The sequence below is a fragment of the Rhincodon typus genome, unplaced genomic scaffold, assembly GCF_021869965.1.
Source record: "Rhincodon typus isolate 14 unplaced genomic scaffold, sRhiTyp1.1 hic_rhity00000051, whole genome shotgun sequence".
Taxonomy (NCBI): domain Eukaryota; kingdom Metazoa; phylum Chordata; class Chondrichthyes; order Orectolobiformes; family Rhincodontidae; genus Rhincodon; species Rhincodon typus.
Window position 1 is genome coordinate 1,911,838 of NW_025965689.1, and position 19,631 is coordinate 1,931,468.

Here is a 19,631-nt window from a genome sequence, read left to right on the forward strand (position 1 = left end):
GGGTGCTCCGATTTCCTCCCACAGTTCACAGATGTGCAGTCTGGGTGGATTGGCTCTGGGAATTTGCCCGTAGTGTTCAGGGATGTGCCCGTTAGGTTGGTTATAGGGGGGATTGGTCCGGGTGGGATGCTCTGAGGTTTGGCATGGACCTGTTGGGCCGACGGGCCTGTTTCCACACTGTAAGGATTCTATGATTGTGTGATAAGTGATCTTGATGTGAATGTACAAGTCATAATTAGTATGCTTTCCAATGATACAAAATTAGGAGGTATTGTTGATAGTGAGGAAGGTTATCAAAAATAACAGAAGGATTTAAGAAGGACCTGAGGGAGTGGTGCTTATGTGGAATAGGCTGCCAGAGAAAGTTGTTGAGGCTATAGCAGCAATGAAAAAACATTTGAATGGAAAGGTTTTAGAGGGATATAGACCAAATGCAGGCAATTGGAATTAGCTGAGAGGGCACCATGGTCAGCATGAGCCAGCTTGGGCTGAAGGGCCTTTGCCATGCTGTATGACCTCAGACTACAACAGGACCTTGATCGAAAGGACCAATGGGCTATGGAGTGGCAGCTGGAGTTTAATCTTGATAAATGTGAGGTGCTACATTTTGTAAGGGAAAATCAGGGCAGGACTTGCACACTCATGGTAAGCTCTAGGGAAGTGTTGCCAAACCAAGAGGCCTTGGAGTGCAGGTTCATAGCTCCTTGAAAGTGGAATTCCAGGTAGACAGGGCAGTGAAGAAGGTATTTGATACAATTGCCTTTATAGGTCAGTGCATTGAGTGTATATTGAGGATTGGGAGGTCATGTTGTGACTGTACAGAACATTGGTAAGACTACTTTTGTAATACTGCATTCAGTTCTGGTGTCCCCTTGCAATAGGGAAGGTGTTGTTAAACTTGAAAGGATTAAGAACATGTTTAAAAGAATGTTGCCACAATTGGAGAGTTTGAGCTATAGGGAGAGACTGAATAGACAGGGCTTATTGTGGCTTGTTTTGCGGCTTGTTTTCCATGGAGTGTCAGAGGCTGAGTGGTGACCTTATAGAAGATTATAAAATTAAGAGGGGCATGGATAGGGTGAATAATGAAGTTCTTTTGCCCAGGGTAGAGGAGTCCAAAACTAGAGGGCATGAGTTTTGGATGAGAAATTCAAGATTTAAAAGGAACTTAAGGTGGGCAATGTTTGCACACAGAGAGTGGTGCGTAACTGCATTGAAATGCCAAAGGAAGTGGTGGAGGTTAGTACAACTACAACATTTAAAAGGCATCTGGATGGGAATACGAATAGGAAGGGCTTAGAGTGATGTGGGCCAAGATGTGGACTAGATTAATTGAGGATATCTGGTTGCCATGGATGAGGTGGACCCAAGAGTGCTGTACATCTTTATGACTGTATGACAGGAACAGATTGTGAGAGAGTAATAATCATCCACACTGCATCAACAGACAGTGTCAGATGGATAACTGCATTCCCATTTTCATATAGCAGAGACTGACAGATATTCGACAAACTATCCCTCATGAAATCTCAATCTCTTCATAATACAATACTGTTCACAGTGTAATGCAGAAATCACAGAATGATGAAACAAACTAATATGTTACACGCAAAAGGTTGCTGTGAGCAAAATAAATACATTGTCGCAATTAAAAACTCTCAGGTACTGTGTTCAAAATATCATTAAATGACAATAACTAGTTAAATTTAGAGTGAGCAAGGAGGTTGATCCGTGTACAAAATTTCGGTTTGTGTTTCACATTTCGTTGCAGATCCTGACATCCACATTGTGTCCCACACTAACCAATCACAGAGAGGCTGATGTCATGGGCTGACATTCTTGTAAACCACGCAATCAGAAACAAGGCTTTCCCCCATCCTTCATTAGCATTGCTGACGCCGTCAGGCGAGAAAAAGCGAGCTCCGAGCCCGCGTTTCTTTATTTTGTGTCTGAAAGTAACCGTCGCTGTGGTAGATGAGAAGAAAGCGCAGCCAACTTCCAAGAAGGCCGCGAAGAAAATCATCAAGAAGGCGCCAGGGAAAGGCAGCAAGAAAAGGAAACGATCGAGGAAAGAAAGTTACTTCATATGCATCAAAAAGTGATGAAGCAGGTTCACCGGGACACCGGCATCTCTTCCAAGGCCATGAGCATCATGAACTCGTTTGTCAACGATATTTTCGAGCGTATCGCGGGGGAGGGTTCCCGCCTGGCCCATTACAACAAGCGAAGCACCATCAGCTCCCGGGAGATCCAGACCACCGTGCGGCTGCTGCTGCCCGGGGAGCTGGCCAAGCACGCCGTGTCGGATGGTACAAACGCGTTGACCAAGTACACCAGCTCCAAGTAAGACACCACATTGTGCTGAAAGCACACACAAATCCAAAACTCGAAGGCTCTTTTAAGCGCCACCCACAATTTCACTGGAACAGCTGAACCGTTTTCACCGAGATAGTAGGAACTGCCGATGCTGGAGAATCTGAGACAACAATGTGTAGAACTGGATGAACACAGCAGGCCGAGCAGGAAAGAAGACGTTTCAGGGTCGAGACCCTTCTTCAGAAATGAAGTTTTGACTTAGTAATTGATTCTGGATCTGTATAATTAAAGTCCCTAAGCTTTGTGTTACTTTTTAATAAACGTTCTAAAAGTTATCGTGTGATTCCTGACCCTCTGCCCTCCTCGGTTACGTACATACCCAGTCTCTTTTCCCTACCTCTATAGAGAGCATATTTATCGTCACGGAGTCATTTTTCAGCAACTTCTATATGTTCCAGTTACCCTTTAACCCCTGATCAGGGCAGAAGCTACAGTGCCCCGTGGGCTATGAAACACGAGTTTCACCCCCTGGAAAGAAAAGTAACTGTTCGAGTCCCACGAATAGATTTTGCAATTTACTTGTCCTTTTTTATAAAATCTTCAAAACTCCACTGAGACTTCGTCCGATGCTTGCAGAATGCTGTAAATGAGGCTTTCAGTTGTCGATGAGAGGCTTTCAAAATGAACTGAGATAAAGCCAGATTAGCTGCCGGATTGCGATAGCAAGTGTGAAACTGTGGCTGAAGTCTGATCAAGGACAATAGGGACGGCAACTTTAAACTATTGTTTAAAGTTTAAACGCACTCACCCGGAAGAACGCTATGTGAGGTTTTACAATGTGAAAGCGAATTAAATTCAAAGAAAAATTAAATTATTCGTTCCTCTTTGTAAAACTTTTTTCCTATTTCGTACATGTTGGAGGGTTTTTCAAACTTGTCCCGGTGGGTCATGAACCCTAAATTTCTCCCGTGGCAACGAAAATAAATGACCCCGTATTTGAGGCCCACGAACAGAAGAATCGTGCGATTTCTGTTTTGTTTCAATTTCTAAATCTCTACGTGAATTTATCCGAATTTATTTTCAGAATGCAGGATATGGGACTTCCTATTGTCGGTGATTGGTTAATTTGAAATCACAGTTTACCAATTTCGAATAGCCCGCCGATTTCACCCTGAGAGTAAATAAATGAAGACGAAAAACACCATTCGTCTTCAACTAAAATTACATTTTATACATTACTGAATTTTCTTTTAAACCTAGCTTGCAGTCAAGCACGGACAGGACGCAGGATTTTTTTTTTGATCTGTCTGTAACGGGCAGGAGGAAAGCGTTGGATTTAATACAGCCCAAACAAACTTATCAACCGAATGTGAAACCACTGTTAATCTAAAAAACCCGCCGATTTAAACATCTTAAAAGCTAATTACAGTGTCCACCGATAAAAAGACAGAAGAACATTTTATCGCTACATTTTTATTTCACCCAGATTATAGTTAGCCCGAACACAATTTGTAATTGCTGCCGGAGCTATCTGTAACAGGCAGGTGGAAAGAACACGCCACTAAAACATCAGTACGGCTGCTAGAATCAAAACTGAACAAAGTATCCTCCCTGGAAGGTTCACTGAAATACCGCAATATGTAGCATTCGCGTCTGGATCCCAAAATTTATGAAAAAATACATGGCATAGACAGCCAACTACACATACTGCGAGTATTACCGAGATAGAAGGAGGATCAAAGGTTAAGGCGATAAGGTTCAATACGGTTAAGAAAAATACCAACCATGATCGAATGACAGAGCCGACTGGATAGGCAGAACAGCCGAATGTTGCTTCTGTATCTTGGCTGCAATGTGACACAACTAGTATAATGTCGAGTGGCCGAAAAACCTGTGCATTGTAAGGATAGTTTTGACTGGAAAAATTTCTCCCGTAACGCAGGATCTAAAGTGTACATTTTTGAAAAGGATTGAGCCAAATTAAAAGTCGTTAAAGATGCGAAATAACCAGCTGAAGTACAGTATTCTCGGCCTATGCACTGATTTGCCCGTCCTCGGGTCTCCGCTCTCAATCGGAAACTTTGGGTGGCTCTGAAAAGAGCCTTTGGGTTCGCTGGAGAAGGGTCGATTTGCTCAGCCGCCGAATCCATGGAGAGTGCGGCCCTGGCGTTTCAGAGCGTACACCACATCCATGGCAGTGACCGTCTTGCGCTTGGCGTGCTCAGTGCAGGTGACCGCATTCTCCAGGAAAACCTTCAGCACCCCACGGGTCTCCTCGTCGATCAAGCCCGAGATGCGCTTGACCCCGCCACGGCGAGCCAGGCGCCGGATGGCTGGTTTCGTGATGCCCTGGATGTTATCACGGAGCACTTTGCGGTGCCGCTTCGCTCCGCCCTTTCCCAGGCCTTTGCCTCCTTTGCCTCTTCCAGACATCACACTTCTTCAAACCAATCGCGCCGAATGAGAGCCGAGCTGCCTTACCTTCTTTTTTTTAATACAGCCCGCCCCGACCTGACTGAGAAAGAGCTGACAGAGTGTGAGAGGCGGCCCCGAGAGGAAACTGAGTGACAGACAGAGAAATGTCCAGCTCCACCTCCAGCTAACTCCGGTCCGAAATGGATCTGTAATTAAACCTTTTCTCCACAAGGGCAGTGAACATAATGCCCTGCAGACTCAAGCTTCACGTTCAAAGATAGTAAAAACTGGATATTTTAAAAGCAATTGTATTACAATTAAACGCCCATGTACCGGCTTTCTTTAACAAGAAAACACGGCCGCTTCCATTTCAATGTCAGATTCTGTTCCTCCAGCTGAGTCAGACTGAGGCATTTCTTGGGATTGTGTTGTGAAGCGGTGTTTCTGTGCCAGTGTTACTCTCTTAAAGACTCTCACCTTTAACATGTGAAAAGGAACCGGAGATGAACAGGGACTGCGCCTGAACCGATGCTCAGTGACAGTTAGAGGGGGACATCACTCTGATTTATTGTTGAATGTGGGAGAGGGGCTGGGTGTAAATCACGGCACGGACGTTCAAATCAATTTATTCAAGTTATTCAAAGTTATTCAAATCAATTAATATCTGAAGTATGTCTAAACTTGACGCCGGGACAGGGATCATTTAATCCGGACTCAGCTCTTTCCTGAGAGATGTGGGTGACTCTGAGGAGAGCCTTTGGATTCAGATGGTTAGATGTTGCACCGACTGGTTCATTTCTTTGTTGCTTTCTTGGTCACTTTCACTTTGGGCTTGGCCTTCGCATTAGTGAGCATGGCCAGTGATTTCAATTGTATTTGCTTCTCCTGCCCTGACAGAGAACAGTAAATCTCAATCTCAACCAGAGATCAGGAGTTCAACAGTAAACACTGACACACAGATCGTGGAGTTCCTCAGCATGATGGATGGTAGCTAACTATCGGTCAAGTTGAGTGGTTGCCTGGTCAGACTTTCAGAGAGGAGAAGGGATAGTGATCGCCTTCACTGTAATACAGGAGGATTGTTTTCAGGATCACTGCTCCATGTCCAATTCTGTTCACCATCACTCACAACAACCAATACAATACCAGAGAGATTTGGGATTGGGGGTTGTAGTGATGGAGCTTGCTATTAGGGTGGATAGAGGCGAAAACAAATCTGAATCGTATGTGAGTTTAAAACTGCATCACAGAGTTGTGCAGTAAGGCATCCTTTGACCTGGGCCTCAGCATCATTGTGTCCTTCACTAACAATATCCTGGGAGCTACCATGAACCACAAACTGAACTGGACTCGCCCTATAAATACAGTGGCTACAAAAGCAGGTCCAAGGCTATGGATACTGCAGCAAGTAACTTACCTCCTGACTTCTCAAACCTGTCCAAAATCTCCAACATTCAAGTCCGGAGTGTAAAGGTTTCCCCTCTATGGCCCCCATCACCTGTGTTAGTGCAGCTCCAACAACACACAGCAAGCAAGATACTATCTCTGAAAAACTGCTCCTGTTTGATTGGCACCACATTCCAAACATCCACTCTCTCAAATATTAAATTAGGCAGCACCTACCGAACCCATGACCACTTCCATCTTGAAATACAAGGGCAGCAGGTACATGGGAACTGCACAATCTGCAAGATCTTCTCCAAGCCACTCGCCATCCTGACATGGAAATATATTGACCATTTGTTCTGTGTCAATCGGAGAAAATCCTGCAATTCCCTTCGTAATGGCAATGTGGATCTACCTACAGCTCAGAGACTGCAACAGTTCAAGAAAGCAGTTCACTACCACCTTCTCAAGGGTATTTCGGGAGGGCCAATCAATGCTCAGACCAGTCAGTGATGCCCACATCCGGCATTTTTTTTGTTTGAAAAGTCTGCATTATTCTTGCCCAGTAACAAAGACTGTCCAAATCCTCTTAAAACACCCAGTTGTGAAACGAAGCATAGACTGGGAGATCATTTCGCAGAACATCTACATTCTGCTCACAAAAAAGACCCCAAACTACCTGTTGCCTGCCACTTTAATGCGCGACCCTGTTCCCTGTCCAACATCTCTGTCTCTGGCTTGCTGCAGTGTTCCAGGGAAGCTCAACACTAGTTAGAATAACAACACATCATCTTCCACTTGGGGACCCTGCAGCCCTCTAGGCTCAATATCGAGCTCAATAATTTTTGGGCCTAAACTCTACCCCACACAAGGCCTTGTTACCACATATCCTGCCATAACCACCAACTACTGTTAATCACTAACAGTTCCCATTAAGTACTATTCAACCTCCCAGCCTGATCAATATCAACCATTTGTCTGTCCAAATGCTCTTCTCTCTCTTTAGGCTCTATCGTATCGTTTACTCCCGACCCCATCCCCCTCCCCTTTTTTTCTGCATATAACCTGATGTTTTTCCAGCCACCTTCAATTCTGAGGAAGGGTCCCCTGTTAACTTTGTTTTTCCTTCACAGATGCTGCCAGACATAGAATCCCTCCAGGCCATTTGGCCCAACAAGTCCACACCGCCCCTCTGAAGAGCACTCTACCCAGACCTATTCCCCTACCCTTGATTTCCCATGTCTAACACGCCTAAACTAAACATCCCCGGGCACTACGAGCAATTTAGCTCGCCAATCCACCTCGCCTGCACACGTTTGGACTGTGGGAGGAAACCCGAGCACTCAAGATTATGCTCTAACTTTTATTCGATATGAGAATCGTAAGGGAGGTTACATGAGTAGAACAAAACATTGGCATATCGTTCACAATAATGCGTCTAATCTGCAGCACACTTCATAGAATCATCATAGGATCCCTACAGTGTGGAAACAGACCCTTTGGCCCAAATAAAAGTCCACACCGACCCTCTGAACAGCATCCCAACCAGACCCATCCCCCCGCCCCCTCCCTGGAACCCTGCATTTCCCATGGCTAACGCACAATCCAGAGGAGCGCATGCGTGAGGCCCTCCCCCAGCGCTCCCATTGAGGAGCATTTACTCAGTGAGTGGAAGAGGTTATTTTGAAACAGACCGCAATGGAGAGACCAGCGCCCAGGGAAGCGAGGGAACAGCAGGCTCCTTCCAGCAGGACATGGAGATGTGAACCTGGGACACAGAGGATGCTCCGAGACCGGTATTGATTCGGGCTCAGTTCAGGGAGAATCGGGGGCTGTTTGTTAGAGGCCGAGCGGAGCAGGAGCTGGTCCCGGAACTTGGAGTGAGCGGCCTGGGCGGGGGGAGAGGGAGAGACCTTTCTCGGGCTGTGTGTGGGCCTGCTGAGGGAGACACAGCGGCAAGAAGCTGTTGGGGGGTCATTCTTGTGGTTTTCAAATCTCTAAACACTGATGCAAATTCACTGCTTGGCTTCTGTTTCACACTGTTTTTGGACATTGTGCCGTGAGCAGTGGAAACACAGACGAGAAGAATGTTATAACCCTGAAAAGGACAGTTAATTGAGTCACCAGATTAAATTTATCAACTGAAACATTTAAAATAGCCCCCTTTGTTCTTCCATTTAACAGTTAGTGTGTTGGGAGCCGGATATTGAACTGTGTATGCAGGCCTGTTGTTTCGGTTAGCCACATGTGTGGAACTGTGCAGTTGTTGCTCAGTTTCTGGATCTCACTCGGTTGGTATCGAATTATTTCAGAAGCAAAATAGTTAGAATCCCCAGACAAGGAGCACCTCTGGGCAACAGGGAATAAGACCTCTGGTTCTGTTCAAATTGCTAGTTTAAAAAAAAACACATCCTAATAATTATGAACTTAATGTTATGTTGATTAGATCAATATTGCCAAACTTTCTGTATGTTGATTTACAGGAGGTGTGTCTTCTGTCTTCCTTCAGGCAAATATTGAAGGACCAGGATGTTGTTATATTTCCTTGGTACAAAGCCAAGTGTGACTCGCTGCTTCTAACAATCAGCAGGTATGTAGCCCATTGACATTGACACTGGTTTTGAAGATGGATAGACTGAATGGTCATCCGAAATAGACACTCAGGAACAGCATTAAATCTTCATTGAATAAGGGCATTTTCAAAGTTACAATCAAGACAAACAAACAGATCATGTTGTATCAAGGATAGTAGGAACTGCAGATGCCCGAAACGTCAGCCTCTCTGCTCCTATGATGCTGCTTGGCCTGCTGTGTTCATCCAGCCCTGCACCTTGTTGTCTCATGTTGTATCAATGTGGATTTCACAAGCTTCAAAATCTCCCCTCCCCCTACCGCATCCCAAAACCAGCCCAGCTTGTCCCCGCCTCCCTAACCTGTCCTTCCTCCCACCTATCCCCTCCTCCACCTCAAGCCACACCCCCATCTCCTACCTACTAACCTCATCCCGCCCCCTTGACCTGTCCGTCCTCCCTGGACTGACCTATCCCCTCCCTGCCTCCCCACCTGCACTCACCTTTACTGGCTCCATCCCCGCATCTTTGACCTGTCTGTCTCCTCTCCACCTATCTTCTCCTCTATCCATCTTCTATCCGGCTCGCCCTCACTCCCTATTTATTTCAGAACCCCTTTTCCCTCCTCCATTTCTGAAGAAGGGTCTTGGCCCAAAACGTCAGCTTCCCTGCTCCTATGATGCTGCTTGGCCTGTTGTGTTCATCCAGCTCTACACCTTGTTATCTCAGATCATGCTGTAAGATAGTTTCAACAGCCATACCTCAGCGAGATGTTAAGTACAGAAATGGGAAGAAACTGCTCACCGAGAGGACAAAAGTGGATGAAACATGTTTATGTGAAGTTTATCAGTAACTGAGAAGGACATAATTAATCCTTTGATGAATAATTCTCCCTCTCTCACTCATACTCTCACACTCACTGACCGAAGGTGCATGTTACAACGTGGAACAACCAAATTGTTCTGTATACACTGCAAATCATAGAAAATGATACATTCAAAATGTTCTCCACTAACAACCTCAAGTTATCGAGGTCTACAGCACAGAAAAAGGCCCTTCAGCCCATTGGGTCTGTACCAATCAAAAAAACAGCTAACAACATTAATCCCAACCAGCCAGCGTTCTATTTCCATGAATGTATCAAAACTGCAGAGGAACTGTTATCCTCATCCTTGTCATAAAATTATTCTCCGTGTAAAAACCAAAAGAACTGCAGATGCTGTAAATCAGGAACAAAAACAATGTGCTGGGAAAGATCAGCAGGTCTGGCAGCATCTGTGAAGGAGAAAACAGAGTTAACGTTTCGGGTCCAGTGACCCTTCCTCAGAACCGGACCCGAAACGTTAACTCTGTTTTCTCCTTCACAGATGCTGCCAGATCTGCCGAGCTTTTCCAGCACTTTGTTTTTGTTCATTATTCTCCATTTCTTCACATTACAGGAGTTAACATTTCTTTCTTTGTTTTTGCTTCAGTCCAGCAAGAAACATTGTGTATCTCTTTCAAAATTTTTTTCAAATTTCTACAAAGGGCTTGATGTTCCTCTCGACCTTCCCAAGAGCACAATCATGTTAGTTTCCAAGTTTTCCTCTGTTGGATGCCAGTGAACAAAATTTGGAATACACATTCAGACCAGAGACTGACCAATCTAGAATATAGATATGATCAGAGACTGACAAAGGGAGAAGTGCATCAATCTTCACTTACAGGTCCTGACACCGATGGCATTAGATAAAGACTCATTCATGTCGAGCAGCAGAGATTAGAAAATTCAAACAAACTCCAGCAACTTCTAAAAGTGACATGTTCATTTTAAAATGATACACCTGCGCTGTGAAATACAATGACAAATAATGAGGAGCAGATTGACATTTCATGCCAGGGACTGAATAAATTCCATGTTCATTATCAGCCCGGTACTGATGAAAACTCACTTGACCCGTGCTCATGCTCTGGTCGAGAGACTGACTCTTGCAGAAGCACAACCACACTTTCTCAATGTATGAAAAACTGATTTACAAGTACATTAATCACACCTCATGAAGAGTATCAGATCATGACATGCAGAGCTAGAAACACAAGGAGCCATACAGAAACAGTCAGTGTGACATGGATCAGTACCAGTCTTTAAAGTTTTACAGACCAGAAGCATGCAAGAAAACTCGCTCACAGTCAGTCATTGAATGATGAAAGGAAAATAATGAAATTTAGCTTTACACAGATTTTCAGAAATGGACAAATGTAAATTGACTCTCAAACTCACTGATCACACAGAGAAGAGGTTAGTGTTAGATGTCTGTTTGTTACAGTGCTGAGCAGTGACTGACAAAGTCTACTGTGCACTCAAATTAAAAAAAAACTGAGACTGAATGCAATGAACTTAAGCCTCATGGTAAAGACAAATGTCAATGCAAAATTAATCCCTCAATCACACAGGGTCAGTGAATATCTACAGAGTTTATGCTACATTCAGACACAAAACCACAAATGAACATGGAAGGAGAATGAAATCCATATACTGTACCTGAGACTGTTGCAGACATCACAAAGGTGGCACTACAACTATTCAAAGGCAGATAACTGCAGATCTAGTGTCAAATTGGCACTACCAGATACACACTAGCAGTGAGCGGAAGAAGTTCACATTCTCAACAATTACTGGAAACTCGTATGCAGAATAGAATGTCCCAGTGCAAGCACAATGGGCTGAATGGCCCGCTTCCGCGCTGCATCTCATCTTGATTCTGATCCTGGTGATGAAGGAAATGACATTCTGTTGTATAGAGTATTAGTATAACAATATAATGTAGAAATAGACAGACAGGTGCAGAACAAAACTCTCTCTAATGAAAGAGCACTAAAAATGTCCAATACAAAATGAATCTAAATATCCCATTGATACTATGGAACCCTGAAAAAAAAAATCCAGTACTGACACAGAGAGCCAGCATCCGGTACATGCGGTGTATAAAACCCACACTCAGCACGCAAGCTAGAAAACGTGTCGTTGATTCAGAATGGTTCTCAGAGGAAAACAGTCCCACTTCTATGACCCCTCCTCGATCCTGCCAACTGACAGTCAACTCAGAAGTCACAAAATGCCGAAAAGATTAATACCCAGTCTCAACACCCTAATAGCTATTTCAGAATGTGTCGCATAGTCACAGGGAATGTTACTGGCTGCCAGAGAATCAAGGCAAATTGATACACAACAGTGGAAACTGACGGGTACAGATTGATACCCACACTCACTCATTCACATTCCAGAAACAGACAAAGTAAAACTGATAATGAAACTCACGTTCACATGGCGGGAATTGATGGTACAGATTTATCATGACACTCTCACATTCAAACAGCAGAAACTGACAGGCATGGACTGATATTTTTACTCGCCCATTCACACAGCAGAAACTGACTGGGAGAGAATGATAAATGCATTCACACATTCAAAACCCAGAAACTGACAGGTACAGGTCAATAACTCATAACTCTCAGATTCACAGAGCTGGAATTGACAGGGACAGATGGGGAAATGCGCACACACATTTATGTTGCAGATACTGACATGAAGAATATTATTATTACATACAAATTCACAGAGTTAAAAATTGACAGTTACACATTGATAAATGCATTCGCACATTCAAAGCCAGAAACTGACAGATGGAGGTTGATGGGTAAAATCACACATTCACAGGCCAGAATGACTGATAATAACAGTCTCGGTTTAAAATAGCATGAACTGACGGGGACAGATTGGTAACTTCACTCACCTATTCACAGAGCAGAAACTGACAGACACAGATCGATAACTACACTCATCCACTGTCATAGGTACAGATCAATGATGACATGCGCACGTATTCACATAGAAGAAACTGACAGGTATTCAGTGATAACTAAACTCATATATTGACATAAAAGAAACTATAAGGGACATACTCACCAAGCAGAAGTTGACCAGTACAGACTGATACCTACACAAACCTATTCACACAGCAGTCTAACAGAGATAGACCGATTGCTAAACTCACATATTGACAGAGCAGAAACTGACAGGCAGCGATCGACAATGAAACTCTCATTCTCCAAGCTGAAACTGACAGATACAGATTAATAACTACATCCTCACATTCACACAGAAAATCAGACTGTACAGAATGATAAATTCATTCACGCATTCACAAACCAGAAACTGACAAGTGCAGAATAATAACTACATTGACATATTCACACAGCAGAAACTGATGGGGGTTAACGGAGAGGATAATTATCAGATGCAAAGTGATACAGATGGTTTGGTGGAGTGGGCAGGAAAGTGGCAGAGAGAGTTCAGCTCTGATAGAAGTAATGCAGTTTGGGAAGGTCACACAGTAAATGAGAATAGATAATAAATGGGAATATACTGAGAGGGGTAGATGAAATGAGAGATCTTGGCATGCAAGTGCACAGGTCCCTAAAGGTAGTGGTACGTGTGTTTAGGGTTGTAAACAAGGCATGTTGAATGCTCCCCTTCATTGGCAATGGTATGGAATACAAAAGTAGGCATGTAATGATGAAACTGTGTAAGACAGTGGTGAGGCCACAACTGGAGTATTGTGTGCAGTTCTGGTCACCACATTACAGGAAGGATGTAATTGCTGTGGAAGTGGTGGAGAGGAGATTTACCAGAATGTTGCCAGGGCTGAAGAATTGCAGCTACGAGGAGAGATTGGAGAGTTTGGGGTTATATTCCTTGGAACAGAGGAGGCTGAGGGGTGCCATGATTAAGGAAAACTAAATTGTGAGAGGGAGAGATACAGTGTACAGGAGGAACATGTTTCCCTTGGCAGAGAGTTCAAAAACCAGAGGTCATCGATTGAAGCAAAGTGACTGAAGGATCAGAGGATATTTGAGGAAAAATGCTTTTTATGCAGAGGGTGCCGGGTATCTGGAATTCACTGCCTGATTTAGTAGTGGAATCAGAGGCTCTCAACTTGTTTAAAGATAAATTACCTGGATCTGCACCTTAAGTGCTGTAAGCTGCAGTGTTACAAGCAGTGTGCAGGAAGATAGAACGAGGAGGGGCATCTGGGGGTCTTTGGGTCAGCATCGACAAAATGGGCTGAATCATCCCCTCTATGCTGTAACATTTTTATGGTTCTATAGTTATCAACTCATCCCTATCAGTCTCTGCTGTGTGACGACATAAATGAATTTACCAGACACTGACAGGAACAGGTTGACTGGGCTGTGTACACCACCTGTAGTTACTTACAGTCCTGGACAGTATAGTTGCCATAGCAGGTCATTATGCACCCAGACAGTGACGCTTTCAGTGGTACATTTGTTAAAGTTGTTGACGGTCCTTAAGGACATGCCAAATTTCCTGAGCCGCCTGAAGAAGAAGAGGTACTGTTGTGCTTTTTTGACTGTTGCATCGACGTGGGAAGTCCAGGGCAGGTTGTTAGTTATTGTTTCTCTGACGAACTTGGTGCTCTCCACCCTCTCAACCTCAGTTCCATTGATGTAGATGGGGATATGTTCTTCTCCTTTCTTTCGGAAGTCAATGATCAGTTCTTTAGCTTTTCCGACATTGAGAGAATGATTGCCTTCATTGCACCAAGCCCTCTATCCCCCTTCTGGGTTTTGACTCCTGGTTGTTAGATATCCATCCTACTACACTGTTGTCATCAGTGAACTTGTTGATGGTGTTCATTTGGAATTTGGCACCAGGTTTGAGTGTACAGGGAGTAGGGTGCTGAGGACGTATCCTTGAGGGTGGGGGGTGGGAGGAGTGCACTGGTGTTGTGTAATTGTAGAGGAGATGCAGTTGTCTATCTTTACTGATTACGGTCTATGGGGCAGAAAGCTGAGGATCTGGTTGCAGTGGGCCTAGCCAAGACCAAGGTCACTGAGTTTTGAGATCAGTCTGTACAGGACAATGGTGTTGACGGCGGAGATGTAGTCAATGAGCTGGAGTCTAACGCTGGAGTCTTTGTCATCCAGATGTTCCAGGGATGAATGATCTCCTATACCCACTTCCATCCGGCAGAAGATACAGAAGCCTAAACACTCGCATGAGAAGGTTCAAGGACAGCTTCTTCCTTGCCGTGATTAGATTGATGAATGGACTCTTTAGCCTCAAATAATGACAATTTTGATAATGTTGATCTCTCCTCATGCACGGCCTGTCAATGTAACCTGCATGCCTCTGTCTTAAGACATTTTGATCTGTACATTCTGACTTAACATGATCTGACAGTACTGCTCGTAAACAAAGGTTTTCACTGTATTTCGCTGCATGTGACAATAAATCTATTAATTTAAAAAAAAATAACATAGTGTATTCTGACAGGTACATATTGATAACTATGCTCACACATTCAACAAGCAGGAATTGACAAGTATAGATCGATAACGAAACTCATATATCCACATACCCACTTGCATCCATGGAGTTGTACAGATGTTGTTTACTTTCTAGATCTCACTCAATTGGTACAGAATTTTAAGGAAAAACAGATAGGGAGCAGCTCAGGGCATGAGTGGAATCAGACCCCTGATTGTGTTCAAATTGCTGGCTTTAAAGAAACAATTCAAATGATTATTAACTGAATGTTACATTGATCAGTTTGATATTGCCAATATTGGCTGATGATGATTTACAGGGGGTAGCCCTTCTGTCTTCCTCCAGGAAAATACTTGAAGGACCTAGACAATGTAATATTTCCTCAGTACAAAGCCAAGTGTGACCAGTGGCTCCTAACAACCACCAGGTATGTTACACTGACAGAGCATAGAACGTATAGTGACAGCGGATTGAATCAAACACACATTGAACACAATTTCCAGAGAGGTACATTCAAGCGGAGGGTCAAATACCACCGATAAAATATCAGTTTATATCTATTTTCTACATTCTCAACACACGTCACCCAGTTCCAAACAATTTCACCATTCACATTCTCAAAAACTTATGAGGATGGAGAGACTGAATCCTCATCCAAAATATACACTCTAGAACTGCATTACACCTGCATTTAGGAAGGGTACTTTTATAGTTACATTCAGTGTGAAGAAATCAATGATGCTGTCAGTTTGAACAACTACATGGGATCTAGATATTGAGTGCAGATATTGAAACAAACATTCAATTAGCAGTGACAGAGAAGGACAGAAGTAACATTTTGCTAAGTATTTGTCACATACAACAATTAAATAATGTGAATTCCAAATGCACATTCTGTCCCAAAACCTGACACAAAGAATCATTAATGTACCTGCACACACTTGCTCTCTCTGTCGAATACACACAGAATCCCAACACATATTCCAACATATAACAACCATGCAGTTCCACAGACATTGCAAGTAACAAAATATGTTACATTTGGAATGATTTTTACTCACAGATCCATTGTCAGAGAAGTCTACAGCACAGAATAAGGCCCTTCAAATTATTGAGTCTAAATGGATCAAAAACAAACACAATTCTCATCCTATTCAGCCAGCACTCTATTTGCATAAAGGTGTCCTAGCTGCAGAGGAGCTGCCATCCCCACCTTTATCATAACATCTTTCTCCGTTTCTTCACCTAATTGTGTACTTCTTTCAAAACTGGTCTCAATTTTCTACAAAGAGCTTGGCATTGCTCCTGGCCCTCCCTGGGATGTACTGCAGAAAAAAAGCAAGAAATCTGATTACAATTTGCACAATGAATCAACGTAATCAAATAGTCACCCTTCAAAGCAGTGGAGAAAGAAAAATAATAGATAAAATTGGTAGATTTGTGAAACTGCTCATTTTGTTCCAATGCAGAGGTGAACAGTGTTGATTGTTCAATAATTGAGTTTGACAGTTTAAATATTCTGCACTGCATGACAGAAAATAAAATTCCTTTTCCTTTCCACTTTGCTACCATAGAACAACACAAGAGTACCACTAATTGCTTGCACCATCACAGCACAGAGCAGGGTAATGTCCTGTCTACATCTGAAAATAAATTAGCCAATTGTCTTTTCTGTGCAAGCAACACTGTGGTCAGTCAGCTGCAATGCAGTTGAATTGTTTATTGCCCTTTCACTGAGTTGCAAATGGATTCGGTTTACATTGATTGCTACTTCAGCAGTTTTCAGAAAGGCATATCATTACACACTGACAAAGAAACTGATGGTATTCTGAAGACCAACACTTTATATCATTACTCCCTGTTAGACTCTGCACTATATGTGTTACAAAGGCCTATTGTGTTTCCTGTCTCCGCTCTGTGGAACAGCACAGAATCCTTTCTGTAGCAGTGTGTTGCCTTTCACTTGCACGTAATTCCCACAGACACCAACAATTGAAGAACTTCGCTGGTTCCTTTAACTACAGGAGACGTGAACTGAGATACAGACTGGCAGCACAAGGGAAAACTCACTCGCACACAGCCAGTGGATGCTGAAAGGAAAAGAATGAAATTTGGCCTCACAGTAATTTCCAGATATGAATTGACTCTCAAAATCACTGATCACAGCTGAGGATGTTAGATAATTATCGTGCCCAGTAGTGACAGATAAATTCTACTACACACTCAACCTCATGCACAAAGTAAAAACAAACTGAGACTGAAATGCAATGTAATTAAGTGTCATTGAAAAGAGTTTATTTACAGAGTTTACTATTCAGACACAAACACAACTGAACATAGGAGAATGAGATCCATATATTCTACCTGAGAGTGTGGGAAACATATCAAAACTGCCACTATCATTACTAAAAGTCAAGTGCCTACAGAACTAATGTCAAATTGTCCTTTCCATCTCAACACTGACAATGAGTGGACAAAGTTCAAGTTCCCCACAATTACTGCAGAACTGATGCATAATAGAATGTCCCAGTACAGAGACAATGGGCTGAATAGTCTGCTTCTGTGCTGTACCATATAATCTGTGATTCTGATTTTGGTGAGAAAGGAATAGTTTTATTAGTGATGTCACAGATCTCAGACTCTCTAACCAAATAAGAAATGTGTGATCATGAGTCAGAATGGTTCTCAGAATAAAGCAGTTACCCTCCTGTTATCACCCCATGTCCTCAGCTTCTCCACCCCCTCACCTACCACATGGACCGACACTCAACTCATAAATCACACAATTCAGAAGAGATGAAGACCCAGCCTCAACATCCTAACAATAACTATCACAGAGTGGATCATACAGTCGCAGAGAATATTACTGGCTTTCAGAGAACTAAGCCACTTTGATACAGAAGGAGAAACTGACATGTACAGATTGATAACTACACCCATTTGTTCATATATGCAGAAACACACAAACAAATGATGACGACACATTTATAACTATCAGGGAGAGATTAAAATCTACACCCTCACTCGCAAAGCTAAAACTGACAGACATAATGATAACTACACTTCCAGTTTCACAGCATAAACTGACAAGTACAGTCTGATAACTAGACTGTCCTGTTTACAGAGCAGAATCTCTCAGATACATATTGGTAACAGCACTCACATTCACCAAGCAGGAACTGACAGGTATATTTCAATAAGAACATTTACAAATTGCAAGGCAGAAACAGAGAGGCATACATTGGTAACTGTACTCATGTTCACGCAGCAGAAACTGACAGATACAGATTAATATTGTCACTGTCAATTCACAGTGCAGAAACTAACAGGAACAGACTGGTAAATATACTCATCCATTTACATTGGTGAAACTGACAGGTATATATTGATGACTGTATTGATTATGTAAATAATTTGGAGTTGGGTGTTAAGGATAAAATCTCTGAATGTGCAGATGATACTAAGCCAGGGAGAAGAGTGAATTGTGATGATGATACTGAGTGACTTCACAGGGACATTGACAAGTTGGCCAAATGGGCAGAAACCTGGCAGATAAATTTCAATGCAGAAAAATATGAGCTCATGCATTTTGCGAACAAAAACACAGAGAAACAATACAAGCTCAATGGTACAGCTTTGAGGGGAGTATTGGAACAGAGAGATCTTGGGGTTCATGTGCATTATTCTCTGAAGGTGGCCAGGCAAGTTGAAACAGTTGTGAAGCAGGTTCAAGGATCTTTGGGTTTAAAAATAGATGCATTGAGTATAAAAGCAAGGAAGTAATGCTACACCTCTACAAATCATTGCTAAGACCACATTGCTCAGACTACATTTGTGTTCAGTTCTGGGCACCTTATTTAAGGAAGAACCCTCTGGCGAGGGTTTAAAGGAGATTACTAGAATGATAGCAGGAATGAAGGATTTTACGTGCAAGGAAAGCTTAATGAAATCAGGCTTATTCTCCTTGGAGCAGAGAAGATTAAAAGGAGACCTTAGGGAGGTGAGATAGTAGGGTGAAGGGTCTAGGCCCAAAACGTCAGCCTTTCTGCACCTGTGATGCTGCTTGGCCTGCTGTGTTCATCCAGCTCTGCACCTTATGGAGGTGTTCAAAATTATGAAGAATTTTGAGAGGGTAAAGTAGAATGCTCTGTTTCCACTATGTCGGTAACCAGGGGTCACAATTTCAAGATTGTCACCAAGAGAGGTAGGAATGAGACGAGGAGAAACATCTTTATTCAGAGTGTTGTCAGGATTTGGAATGCGCTGCCTGAGAGAGTGGTGGAGGTGGATTCCATATGAGGTATGAAAAGAGAGCTGGATATATATTTGAAAATTATGAAGTTAGAGGGGAATGTCGATATGGCTGGAGAACAATCCCGCCTTGAATTATTTCCAGCTCATCACAATTAAAAAATAAATGCAGAGTAGATTCAATTCAATGGCTCATCTGCCCTGACCCACTGACCAGGAGATCAAATGGATACTCAAGTTAGGAATGGACAGCACAAAACCTCAAATCCCTGCCATCAAGGATCAGATCATGCTACAGCAGGAGAAATTGTCCACTCAGAGTTATGTGAGAGACAATTATTCAGATGGTTTCTCAAGGCAAT

The 19,631-nt window shown here is 43.0% G+C and overlaps 1 protein-coding gene, 1 long non-coding RNA gene and 1 pseudogene across 2 annotated transcripts; 2 read left to right on the plus strand and 1 right to left on the minus strand.

Annotated features, from left to right (window-relative positions):
• Positions 1-1,982: 1,982 nt before the first annotated feature.
• On the plus strand, positions 1,983-2,543 carry LOC125488126 (annotated as a pseudogene).
• A 1,906-nt stretch (positions 2,544-4,449) lies between these two features.
• On the minus strand, positions 4,450-4,762 carry LOC109914143 (histone H4-like). Its single transcript, XM_020513714.2, has one exon. It carries the CDS (start codon positions 4,747-4,749, stop codon positions 4,450-4,452), a length of 300 nt encoding a protein of 99 aa, XP_020369303.1. The 5' UTR covers positions 4,750-4,762.
• Positions 4,763-7,746: 2,984 nt separating this feature from the next.
• On the plus strand, positions 7,747-15,006 carry LOC125488170. The gene is made up of 3 exons (XR_007266246.1): positions 7,747-7,913; positions 8,627-8,707; positions 14,676-15,006. It is a non-coding gene; the product is annotated as an uncharacterized LOC125488170 (long non-coding RNA).
• The last annotated feature ends 4,625 nt before the right edge of the window (positions 15,007-19,631 follow it).

Coding starts and splice junctions, on each gene's coding strand:
- LOC109914143 (XM_020513714.2), bottom strand. CDS start 4,749: ATGTCTGGAAGAGGCAAAGGAGGCAAAGGCCTGGGAAAGGGCGGAGCG.